This window comes from Vipera ursinii (genome assembly GCF_947247035.1).
Source record: "Vipera ursinii genome assembly, chromosome: 3".
Lineage (NCBI taxonomy): Eukaryota > Metazoa > Chordata > Lepidosauria > Squamata > Viperidae > Vipera > Vipera ursinii.
In genome coordinates, this window is record NC_139516.1 from 186,446,564 (window position 1) to 186,460,193 (window position 13,630).

Consider the following 13,630-nt stretch of genomic DNA (forward strand, 5'->3'; position numbering starts at 1 on the left):
GAAGTAGAAAACATTAATATTTGTAAACAACCTATCATAAAAACTACAAGGAAATTGTTAATGCCATCTGGTGATACTGATTTACATTTATATTGAAAATGTTATTTTTATTCTTGTTCAGCACACAAAAGTATACAATATAATAAATAAGAAATAAATGCAGGAAATAACCTCAGTGAAATGCCCTGGGGTGATAATATGTCCATCAGTTATTTCTTGGTGTCTTTCATAACCTTTTTTATTTTTTAAAAATTAAATTAATAGAAAACCAGCATGCTACAAAGGTAAACAATCAGCCTCAATTATGATTTCAATTTTACAACCATATTTCTGGGTCCCACATAGATCCCAATGAATTCTTTGAAAATAAAATAATGGCCCAGTGTCTTGTTTGCCTTTTGAGCTGGTACATTTATGACCAGTCATGTCTACTTTGACAACTTTTTATAAGGGTAACAATAACATTCACTCAAAATTCTAAATATATCCCCAACTCAGAAAGATGAAAAATCCTTATCTATATGCTTCATCTCCATAACAGAAGTTTGTATTTTGAATATTTCTTGTCATTTTATCTCATGAAATAGTTTCAGCCTGTTTGTGTTTTCTACTGTATTCATATTTATTACTTGAAATACTGTACTACTATAAAGAAAATCATGCTGTAGATATGTGTATGGGTTCCAGAATCTGATCAAATCAAGCAGGGTCACATAGATTCCATTTTTACCCTTTTTATTCAGTTTACAGAGACAGGAAGAAGCAGTGTGGATATTACTGAAGTCTTATCAGAGCAGACAAGCAAAGTGTATTTTGGTTTACTAGCAAATTTTTACTCTACGCAGAAACCAGGAGACCAACCACTGAAATGTAGAAATATCTCTTTAGTAGTTTACAGATTTTCTACATTCAAAAATCCTTTCCATACTCCATCTTCCACAAACAATGAATATTTAGGATGTATTCTCAGGTGCATATACAGTTCATGAGGCCTCAGAGCTGTTGGAAGCTGGTATGTTTGAATTATAGGCAGGACCTGTTACACATCCAATATAATTAGACTGCTTCTCTACAGAGGGAAAAAAATATTCACAATGGATAAAATATCTTTTATGAAGCTTTTTTGTATAACTGATCTGGTCACTGACAGCCCTCCCCCCCCAATACTAGAAGAATCCAGAGTTTATAGAAGTTAAATTTGTTGGACAATGATTGTTCTGTCTAACTCTATCTTAAGTCATTTTAAAAAAAATAGTAGCAAAGTGTTCCATTTTTTGCTTTTTTTAAAATAGAAGTTTTATTGATTTTTTAGTTTTACATCCAGGTATTTATGAAGCAATACGGTGGTTGGGTTGTTAAAAGTAAACAGTAGTAAATAACAGTTATTTGTAGGTAGGTCAAGTTACATCAACAAGAATTCCCTCTCCAATTCCCTTAGTTATGATAACATAGTCAAATTAATCAAATTAATACATTTCTAATTGTAACATAATCAGAATAATTTTGAATATATTTTCACATATACATATCCATGTCCTGTTTTAAAGTTTTACCTAATTGGAATAAGATATTCCAAACTAGCTTATAATATATAAAAGAAAACTTGATTTTCGGGTAGCCCCCATTTCCCCCATTTCATTATATAGTAGTTATCCAGTCTAAAATACATATATTGTTCATTTCAGTGCATTCTTATGTTATACAAATTTATTCTATTTAACCTTAATAGTTCACCAATTATTGAAAAAATATCTTTTGTTGTCTCCTTCCAAATTCTGTAATATAAGTTAATTCTAAGAGCTAACTTTTGTGTCCTTTAAAGGTCTAAAAGTTAAGTATAAAATCAATATGTATCTTTTAAAGATTCCCCTTAGCCCATTACGAAAAACTTTTAGCTCTATCATTACAACAAATATATTCTCTTTATCATCTTAGTAGTTCATCTATTTTTAAAATATATTATATCATTGCAAATTTTATAATATAATTCAAAGTTATGATCTGATAGCTAATCTATTTCATTGTATAGTAATTATCATGTCTGAAATACATACATATTCTATTTGTCATCCTTACAATTCATCTATAGTTAACAAAGTATGTTTTATTGCAGGGGTCTTCAAACTTGGCCCTTTTATGACTTCTGGACTTCAACTCCCAGAATTCCTCAGCCAGGCACGCTGGCTGAGGAATTCTGGGAGTTGAAGTCCAGAAGTCATAAAAGGGCCAAGTTTGAAGAGCCCTGTTTTATTGTTTGTAGCTAATTTTCATTCCCTTAAAAATCTAGATCCTAAATATAGACTCAGTTTATATCTTTTAACAGTTCTCCTTGGCCCGTTGAGAGAAAAAAATAAGCTTTATTATTGCAAGTCCCAACACTTACAACAGAAAAAGAAGAAAAGTTCATTTCCCCCCCTTAAATCTAATTCTAGCTTTCTTCTTGTGCCAGGTAGGCTTCCATTTCATTGCCTTTAACTTCTCAAATGTGTCTCCCTTTCTTCCTACACATCTTGTTTGAATCCAGGAAGACCAACCAGTTATCAATTTTTATTTATTTATTTATTTATTTATTTATTTATTTATTTATTTATTTATTTATTTATTGATGGGATTTATATCCCGCCCTATCTCCCGAAGGACTCAGGATGGCTAACAACAAAACATATAATAAGTACAGAAATCAAGATAAAAATAAAATTGAGAACATCTGTGCAATAAATTAAAATTAGAGAATTTAAAAAATAAATTAAAAATTCTAAATATAAATTAATTAAAATGCCTGTCAGTCCAGGTCAGCCTGGTGGAACAGGTGTGTTTTGAGGCCGCGGCGAAAGGATTGGAGGTTTTGGGCCATCCGAAGCTCAGGGGGGAGCTGATTCCATAGGGCTGGCGCTCCCACAGAGAAGGCCCTCCCCCTGGGGGTCGCCAACCAACATTGCCTAGCTGACGGTACCCTGAGGAGGCCTTCTCTGTGTGAGCGTACTGGCCGATGGGAATTTGTTCCCGGCAGCAGATGGTCCTGCAAGTATCCCGGACCTAAGCCATGTAGGGCTTTAAAGGTAAGTACCAGCACCTTAAATCTCACCCAGAGGGCAACTGGTAGCCAATGCAGCTCACGCAGGAGGGGTATAATATGGGAGTATCGGGGAGCTCCCATCACAACCCGTGCAGCTGCATTCTGCACCAGCTGAAGCCTCCGGGTGGTCTTCAAGGGCAGCCCCATGTAGAGAGCATTACAGTAATCAATACGGGAGGTAACGAGTGCGTGGGTGACTGTACGTAGGGCATCTCAGTCCAAAAACGGGCGCAATTGGTATATAAGACGAAGCTGTGCAAATGCCCCCCTAGCCACGGCTCCAATATGATCTTCAAAACTGAGTCATGAATCTAGGAGGACGCCCAGATTGCGTGCTCTATCAATGGGAGGTAACATCTCTCCTCCTATAGTCAGAGATGGAACCTCTTGGACTAAACGAGATGACGGTATGTACAGCCACTCAGTCTTGGCCGGGTTGAGTCGAAGCCTGTTTTCTCCCATCCAAATCTGTACCGCTTCCAGGCAATGGGACATCACATCGAGGGCATCACTGGGTTGGTTCGGGGTGGAGATGAATAGCTGGGTATCATCAGCATATTGATGATATTTCACCCCGAAGCTACGGATGATCTCTCCCAGCGGCTTCATATAGATGTTGAACAGGAGGGGCGAGAGCACCGAACCCTGAGGCACTCCACAATTAAGAGGCCTAGGGCTTGACCTCTGCCCTCCTGCCAACACCGTCTGCGAACGGTCCGAGAGGTAGGAGGAGAATCACCGCAGAACGGTGCCTCCCACTCCCAGCCCCTCAAGACGATGCAGTAAGATACCATGGTCGATGGTATCAAAAGCCGCTGATAGATCTAATAGGACCATTTTTCATAGAGAGTGACCCCTTTATAGTCATTAAATTTTTGTTCCAGTAAATCCAATCACCATGTTTGGGGTAGTGCAGTTGTCATTAATTCAATCTGGTCTTCTTTCAAATCCATCTGGCTTAAGTAAGTTTAAATTTAAGTTTAAGTTTATTAGATTTATATACCGCCCTTTTCCCGTAGGACTCAGGGCGGTTTACAAGGTGTTTAAAAACATCAATACAATACAAAAATTAAAAACGATTAAAAATGATTACATTTGATCCCTGAAAAAATATAAAAACCCAATTAAAAACTCAGCCTGGGCCGGAAAGCTCAAAGAGCCAGGTCTTCAGGTCCCGGTGAAATGAACGAAGTAAGAGGTCATGTCTGGTGTTGTAGTTATTGTTTATTTGGTTGAAGTCTTGGTGTACTGTATTTGAAGGCCTTTGGCATCCTCCATCTTAGTATTGCTTTCTTCAGCTTCTGTTGCTTGTTGGATTGTAGGTTTTATAGTTGAAATCAATGTTTGGGCATCAAGGCTCTCAGTAGATTGTACTTGTACTTTAAAGTCCCCTGTTTTGTTGTTAAATTCCTCATCCTCTGTTCGTTTTTGGATTGTCAGTTCATCAGTTGAAATAAGAGTCTCATTTGGTGAGTTTGTGTTGTCAGATTTGTCTTTAAGTCTGGCTTTTATTTCTGTAGTCATTGCCAAAATTGTATCAAGTATTAGTATATAGTCAAGTGGTGGAATATATTCTTCCATTTTTTTAGTATTTTACAGATAGGCCTTTAGTGGAGGCTATTTTAATAAAAGTCAATAAATGTCCACCTCCACTATTCCTAAAAGTTGTTTTCAGTGCCAGGTGTTCCCAATTTTTATCTTTAAAGATAATGTCAAAGACAAATCTGTTAGAGCCAAATCTCAGAGTAAAAAAAAAGGTTTACTTGCTGTACCGGGTTTCACCACAAGATGTCCTTAATAGCATGTACAGTCTTTTTGCAAACTAATATAAGTCTTTTATCCAATTAATTCATTTTAGTAGTAAATAGGGTAGTAGGTCCCCGTAAAAATAAGCAATAAAAACTTTTTAGTGGCCCAAAAATTTCAGAGGTACAAATAAGGTTGCTTAGTTATTTAGCTTAGTCATTTGATTTCTATTGAGGATTTAAGGTTGTAAATCCCCAAGTAAGCAGTCGCCGATCATTCAAGAAGGGGGAAAAAGATTTTCAAGAAACTCCCACAGGAAAGTAATTAGGGATGTAAGAAGGGTAAGGTCTTACCCAAATCCTCCAGATTGCTTTGTTGTGCTTGGTAGTGATTTTGGCTTTCAGCAGGGAACAGCTTAACATAGCCGATCTCTTCTTCTTTGGGCCAGAGGAGTAACTCCGGATCAAACAGAGGGCTGCCGCCCTTCCATGATCGAAGAGAGAGCCTCCTCACGGTGGTCGCCCCTCCAGGGTGACTTTTAATCGTTTGCAGGGTCCTCCGAGGGAGAAAGACCGGACAGCTGGGTTAGAGCTTCTCCCGGAACGTCCGCCAGCACTGCACACGCAAACCGGAAACCCTATTTTTTGCTTTTTTAATGGCACAAAAATCATGCTTTTAAAATGTAGATTTTTTATGTGGCATTTAATATTTAATATATTGGCCAAAAGTAGTCTTTATTTTTATTAGAAAAGTTATTTCCCTTTTAAAGAGGCTGTTCAAAAGCAGGGCAAGATTTCATGTGCTGCATGGGAGTGGGGCCAGTACAAGTAGTCCTCGATTTACAACAGTTAATTTATTGACCGTTCAAAGTTACAAAGTAAATTATGACCATTTTTCACAGTTACAACCTTTACAGCATTCCCATAATCACATGATCAATATTCAGATTTTGGCAACTGGTTCATATTTATGACCATTGCTGTGTCCCAAGATCATGTGATCCCCTTCTGAGATGTTCTGACAAGCAAAGTCAATGGGGAAAACAGATTCACTTAACAGCTGAGTTACTAAAGAGAAATTTGACAAATACTTCCCTATTCTGCTCAGTTTTTATTTTCTTTTAATCCACTTTTCTTTTAATCCAACATAATTACAGCATGTTGCTTTTCTTTACTTTCTTCTACAATCTTCACTTTTTTTTTCTTTTGGCTTAAATGTTCTTGGATTTCAAAGAAAGAATTATTATTGTGAATGAAATGGGGATAAAGAGCCATAAAGAAAACAAGCCAATAAACATTTTGTTTTATATATAATAAGATCATAATTCAACATGAACCATGAAATGTATATGGAGAGAACCAACCTATTCTGGAGACCCCTTGTGATTAAACATCACAGATTTATATAAAATTGCAAAGTGGTTTAACCACAAGCCTAAATAAAACATCTCTTTAATATGTATTTTGTCTGATGAGGTTGGTGCTTCTACTGTGGTTCTTTCTGTGTGCTACAGATTCAGAAGTATCCTATGACTCTGTGTTGCTTTTTTGTTGCACCACCAAGTAAATTGTTATGTACTGAGACTGTTATAGCTGACATTAACTATATTGTTAACTCTCTAAGATCTGAGACTAGAAATACCTATGCATGTTGGGACTGGATCTAGAAATTTCTGCAGAAAAAGTTATTCTCTAGCTGTGGCTCTCCATTAAGTATATAGCAACTGTGGAAAGTGAAAAGCTAGAAAGAGATAAAGAGGCATATACAGAGGTGTCATTCTCAATTTTGGCTCATGTACTGAAAGTATTATTGTACATATATTGAAGAAAAGTAAGAGTCATTGGAGCTTTTTGTATGGATTATGGCAGATTAGATGTCTCCAAAGGAGTAGAGACAACATTATGGCTGGAGAAGACTGCGATCAAACCGGTTAGTCCTAGAGGTGATCAACCCTGAAGTTGAAACTCAAATTCTTTGGCCACCTAATGAGAAAGAAGGATTCACTGGAGAAGAGCCTAATGCTGGGAAAGGTTGAGGGCAAGAGAAGAAAGGGACGACAGACAATGAGGTGGCTGGATGGAGTCACTGAAGCAGTAGGCATGAGCTTAAATGGACTCCAGAAGATGGTAGAGGACAGGAAGACCTGGAGGAAGGTTGTCCATGGGGTCGCGATGGGTCGGACATGACTTCGCAACTAATGACAATACACACACACACACACGGAAAAATATGAGCTCATTCCAGACAGATATCACACTTACATGGGAAAGGATCGTGTCACATCCATTTTTTAAAGTTCCTGTTTCCAGCTCTACTTCGCTATGGAGAATGTGGAGATATGCAATATTAAAAAGAAAGTATGCAGCTTCCAAACCAGCTTTTTCAAGACAAGGCATGGCAGGATTCCACTTGACAGCTGAAATACTGTGTAGCATATTTTCTGAAAATAAGAACAAGCTAAACATATATAAATAATTCTTTAAAAGTGAATGTTCATATTTAGGACCCGAACTCTTATTTTTCTTATGAACAAGTTTCTGAATTAGATGATTCAAGACTTAGATTTAAATTATGTTTGTAAAGCAATTTCGTTCTGAATTAGTGTTGTGTTTGGCTGCCAAACGTTGGAGAAAAACACTTTTTGGCAATTTAATGGGGCCTTTTTGCCTGTAAAATTGGATTTGTTAGCATAGGTTCCAATCTTTTGAATAAACCTGTTTGCTTTGATTGCTGCACCCATTTAGAGTTTCAACCTTAATTGCTTTTCTTTGCAGTTATACTTTTTGGCATGCTAACTCTATGGAGTCATTTATATGTCTTAGCATGCACTATTTAATGAATGGCTGAATTATACAATTGTTGGAGCCCTAATGTGCATCTCTGTTGGGGGTGTACTCTGCCAGCTCAGTCTTACCATATTCATGACCCATTGTTTATCCTGAATCTCATAAGAAAAAGTGTTTGGGCTTTCCATTCTGAAAATAAATTTTGATTTGAGGTCCTGAGATGAATTTGCTTTTCTTTGATGATTGGATGAATGTCTACATTAGTTTTGAAAATATTACCTAAGCAACAGGTGATTCTTTTTGTGTTGCTGTGATGATCTGTTGAATTGATTATGATTTAATTAAATGTCAACAAAGAATATAGAAGAACTTTGCTATCCTTTGATTTTACCAAGTGTTTTCCTCAAGGGTCTTATTGCATTTTTGCTGAAAAGTCCAAAATTTCCTACAACAACTTACATGGGCTGAGAAAGTGATTTTATCACTCTGTACTTCAGTTCTGGAAAACTAGAAATGGCAGTCTCAGTTTCTTCGTGTTGTTGGGCAAGGGCAATGGCTAATAAGAAGAATAAGCAGTAAAGCTTGATGGTAGAGTTCACAGCAATCTGCAAGCCACCAAATTATCTTTTTGTTGGTAGATGTCATCTTCACTAGAATTATCATTAGGACTCTGTTTAGGTTCGTTTTACAGTCTGGAATGATATAGTGTCTTCTGCTTGAGCAATGGGTTGGGCTAGACCTCCAAGGTCCCTTCGAACTCTGTTATTCTATTTTGTTCTGAATTCCCATAGAGCTGTTGCCTTTCCTTGGAGAACCTTAGACCCTATTTTTGTGTGTATTGAAGGTGAGCTTTAGAGCTTGATATTGCTGCCTTTCTTAAACTAAGCCTTGACTTGTTTCTCTGCCATTAATGGCAGATTCTTCTGTAGCTCATTGGGTATAGGTAGTGATATTCCATGCTATAATTATTGATGTTTTTAAAATTAATATTAATTTTGGAAACTGTTACAAGCATAGTTAACTCAACTTGCCACGTCAGTTGTCTACCTTGTGTCTTTTACATATTAAATAGTATATATTTGTGTTCATCTAGACCAGGGGTCCCCAACCCCCGGTCCATGGACCAGTACCGGGTCGCGACATGCCACCAACTGGGCCGCACAAATAAGGAAACCCCATCCATAGGTCCCTGATGCCCAAAAGCTTGGGGACCTCTGATCTAGACCTCTGTAGGTGTATAAAGCCAATATTAAAGATTCATACTGTGTTCCAGAAGATTAAGAACACCCCTGGAAATTACAGGAAAGATGAAATATTTAGCAGAAATTAAGCCCTTCTTTTTTCTCTAATAAAGATTTGAACTGGACATGCATCTCTTCAGGAAAAAAAACCTCTATTATTTATGGAGGGCATAACTGGATCCAATTTATAATATTCAGGATTAGATGTCAGTATCAATAACTTCTCCATATCTGAATGTATTTTTGACTATTGCTTATTTATAGGGTATGATCTTTCCTTTCATATAGATTTATGCCTACATTTTTGAAAACTTCAGATCCATTCAGCTGGAAACTGTGCTATTGTCTATATCTAGTATTGCCGTACTAGTTCTTGTTAAAGAGCTAAATGAAAAATTTAAGAAGAAAATTAAAATGGTGCTTCCTATTGATTTGGTTCTGGTAAGTATAACTTTTTAATAATTTGCTACAGTTGTTGGCACCTTCTGCTTATTTCATGAAACAAATATTTAGCGTTGTAATGATGTTATGATAAATCTGCTATAAGGCAGTTAGAATATTGATCTTCAAACTTGGCCCTTTTATGACTTGTGGATTTCAACTCCCAGAGTTCCTCAGTCAGGCACGCTGGCTGACGAATTCTGGGAGTTTTAGTCCACAAGTCATAAAACGGCCAAGTTTGAAGACCTCTGAATTAGACTCTATCCTTAGTCATGGCAACTGCCAGGATGACCCACACACTTATCTGCACACAGTCATACGTGAAGGTACTCCACAGGGCACTGTTGCAGGAAGAAAGGAAGGAGTGCTATGCTATGTATCATTTCTAAAAGGAAAGGCATGACAAAAATCTAACAAATTCACAAGCAAGCTACAATTTTATTTTATAATATAATATATCATGATATAGGATAATTAAATATTAAAATTCCCAGGAAGCACCGTAAATAAATAATTTTAGAAAGCTTGACTTGTTTTTTTAAAAAAATCTTTCCCTGTAATAATCAAATAAACAAAATGATATTGATAAGCAGCATACCTCAAAGTCAACTGCCACAAGATTTGTATAGTGTTTCTCATAAAACATCTGAGAAAACATTATATTCTTCTGAAAGAAAATGATAATAAAGATTTAATCAATATTGTTTGTGCCCATTAGTGACTGTCAGGCAATGTTGTGATATATAAGGTAGGATAATAAATTTGAAGAATGCCCCAATTTGTTTCTCATAAAAATGTCAGATGAGCTAGCTACATTGAAATCAATATATACTGTGGCTCCAATGTAAAGATGTATAAATTTAATGCCAAATCACCATTGTTATGGCAGGCTAGTCTAGGAATAATAATAATAATAATAATAGTAATAATAATAATAATAATAATAATAATAATAATAATAATAATAATAATAATAATGATGATGATGATGATGATGATGATGTTGGAAGGGGACCTTTAAGGTCATCTAGTCCAACCTCCTGCTCAGGCAGGAGACCCTATACCATTTCACAGTGCTTTTTTTGTAAAAGAAAAAGGTGCCGGAACTCACACACGTCATACCCTACAAGGTTCCATCCAAAAAAGGTGCCGGAACTCCGTTCTGAGCGTTCTATGACAAAAAAAGCCCTGCCGTTTCAGCCTATGAAGACATTTTACCATGTCCTTTCCTGGGACTTTTACATACTTAGAAAGGACGAATACACTACGATTATATGACTCCTACCTTTTTTTTCTGGTCCCACAGCTACCGGGACTCTAGAAAGTGTCTTGGGAAGGCTAGGGACTCTCTTGAATAATATGAGTTAGGATATAAAATCCTGATGAGTGTAGAGAAAACACCTTTGGAATTCTAAAATATATTAAGGCATGTCACAGAAGGAAGCATTGGCCACAAGGCTCCCAATGTATTTTCCAAGAAGCTATGTTGTCTTTGGATCAAAAAAGATTCCTTTATGTCTCGCCTAAACCCAACAGATGAGGGCATCATAACCTGAGTCGATAATTATGGTACTCAACTATGATCCACCTCATAGTTGGCTGTATAATTGGTCTTAATCCATATTTCTAAGAAAGTAGAAAAACAGTTACGCTACTTCTTATATTTTTAAAAAAATATGATCTTGTTTCCAATCAATCTTTATTGTTGCTTGACAATAGGTAATTGCTACATCTCTCATCTGCTATTCTGTTGACATGGAGCATAGTTTTGGCCTGGAAGTTGTGGGACATATCCCAAAAGGGTAATGTTTCTTCTATGAATAAGCTTTTGTGTTTATGTATATGTGTCTACATATAGAAATGTAGTTTTTTCTTACCCAGATTTTATAGTCCTTAGTTGTTAACGTGAACTAAGCAACAAAACAGTTGAAGAATGAAAATAGAAGTACACAGTTTGCATTAATACAAATGATAGCAACATCTCAGAAGAAGAAATTAAATCAGAATCTGGTACCTAATAATTCTACATATTCTTGGTGGAGCAGTGGGCTAATGCCTCCTTAAGTAACACCAGCTGCCTGCAATTAGTGCAGGTTCGCATCCCACCAGGCTCAAGGTTGACTCAGCCTTCCATCCTTCCGAGGTAGGTAAAATGAGGACCCAGATTGTTGGGGGCAATTAAGCTGACTTCGTAATAATGCCGCTGGGGGGGGCGTGAAAGCCCTAATAAGCAGGCATATACATAGAATGAAGGCTACTGCTAAGCTTGTAAGCCGCCCTGAGTCTTCGTAGAAGGGCGGGATATAAATGGAATTAAAAATAAATAAATAAAATAAATAAAATAGTCTACATATTCTACATATCACTATTGGTAAATGTTTTCTGCATCTCTTAGAGTGAACTTTCTGTAATTAGTACTGTTGTGGCCCCAAAGGGATAAATCAAATGCTTTTAAATTTATACATTCAATAATAAAATAATCTACCCTTTGTTTTTCACTTATGGATTATTCTCTCTTGGGTTACAGATAGGGCTTAATCTTGAATGGAGAAATTTGACATTTAGATCTACCTCTTGTGCCTCCCTGCTACTTTCACAGTAATTTATTTCAGTGTTGGGAAAAGTTGAAGGCTGTGCAGTGTTCTCTGCCCCCACACATCCCCAGGACCTGAAATGCATTGAAATAATCAGGAATTACTATAAATATTTTTCCTTTCATTGGACTTTGTGGAGGCAGGAATGTTTTTTGAAAGGAGAAAAACATAACTGGATAAGGGATTGGATTTATCAGAACATTTTGTTTTTCCAGCACCCACATTTAGGTTTTGTTAAAAGACACTTTAAATTTGAGAATAATTGTCAGTGAATAAGGTAAGAATACAATTTTTATTAAAAGTTGTGTGCAGCATTTGAAAGAGGCAAGTTAAAGCTTTGGTTTCTTAAAAACACTGTGTCCTTTGCATGGCTTGCTTGCCCACTTTATTTCAGGTAGTCCTGAAGTTACAATCATTCATTCATTTAGTGACTGTTCACAGTTACAGTGGCACTGAAAAAAGTGATTTATGACCGTTTTTCACATGTACGACCTTGTGATCACCTTTTGCGGCCTTCAGACTAGGAAATTCAATGGGGAAGTCAGATTCACTTAACCACTGTGGCGATAAAGGTTGCAAAATGGGGCAAAACTCACGTGACAACTGTTTTGCTTAGCAACAGGAATTTGGGGCTGAATTGTGGTTGTAAGCCGAAGACTGCCTATACATGTCCTCCCAGCCACTTTATTTACTAGCAGTCCCAGCAGATGTGCCCTGTTGCGTATATGTGTACTCCCATGCAACTAGTTTGCAGCAGTTGTGGGTTCTCCAATTATTATGAACAGGAGTGCTGTGCTCATATATTAGTTCACTTTTTTAAAGTATCTCTTTCAAAGGCTTTACATCAGGGGTGTCAAACTCAATTTCATTGAGGGCCGCATCAGCATTGCGGTTGCCCTCAGGGGACTGGGTGTGTGTGGCCAGGGTGTGTATGGCCTACTGGGTGGGTGTGGCTAGAGTGCGTATGGCCTACTGGGTGGGCGTGGCCAGCTCTACATTGTTCGCATCAAGGGTACCTATGGGGGCCTGGGCAGGAGTGGGACAGATCTGAGGGTCTCTGGCAGAAGGAGGGTCTCTGGGCCAGGGCCAAGGCAGTGGGGGCAGTTCCCTCACTGTTTCCAGGATGGCTTCACGGGCCACATGAAACCACTTCGCGGGCCGGATCTGGCCCCCGGGCCTTGTGTTTGACATGTCTGCTTTACATGAACCCATTAGTTAATATTTATTTATTTAGTTACATTTATATACCGCACTTTCCCTGAGGACTCAGGGCGGTTTACAGGGAATTAAAAAATCCACCATACAAAAGTTAAAAACCAAATTAAAAATATTAAATTGACCCTGTACACTTAAAACCCCAATTAAAAATTTCTCCTCAGCCTGGGCCCGAGAACTCAAAGAGCCAGGTCTTCAGGCCCCGGCGGAATGATCGGAGGTCGGGGGCAGTTCTCAGCTCTACCGGCAGCTGGTTCCAGAGGGCAGGCGCTCCCACTGAGAAGGCCCTATCCCTGGGTGTCACCCGCCGGCAATCTCTTACCGGCGGAACCCTGAGCAGACCCTCCCTGTGGGAGAGCACTGGGCGAAGGGCGTTTGATGCCGGCAGCAGGTGTTCCCTCAAATAGCCCGGACCCAGGCCATGTAGGGCTTTATAGGTATGATAACTTTGAGAAAGAAGGCATACAAACATGATATCAACCACCCATATTTTTTTAAAATGGTAAAATCTAACTTCAAACTAATGGGAGA

At 37.7% G+C, this 13,630-nt stretch overlaps 1 protein-coding gene across 1 annotated transcript in view; it reads left to right on the forward strand.

Annotated features, from left to right (window-relative positions):
- SLC26A7 (solute carrier family 26 member 7) overlaps positions 1-13,630 on the forward strand; it is a gene marked incomplete at both ends in the record, with an annotated part of 63,227 nt that overhangs the window by 19,270 nt on the left and 30,327 nt on the right. The window contains 2 exons of the mRNA XM_083358182.1: positions 9,138-9,290; positions 11,010-11,092. Coding sequence (XP_083214308.1) covers positions 9,138-9,290; positions 11,010-11,092 — 236 coding nt within the window. The remainder of the gene's footprint in view (positions 1-9,137; positions 9,291-11,009; positions 11,093-13,630) is intronic.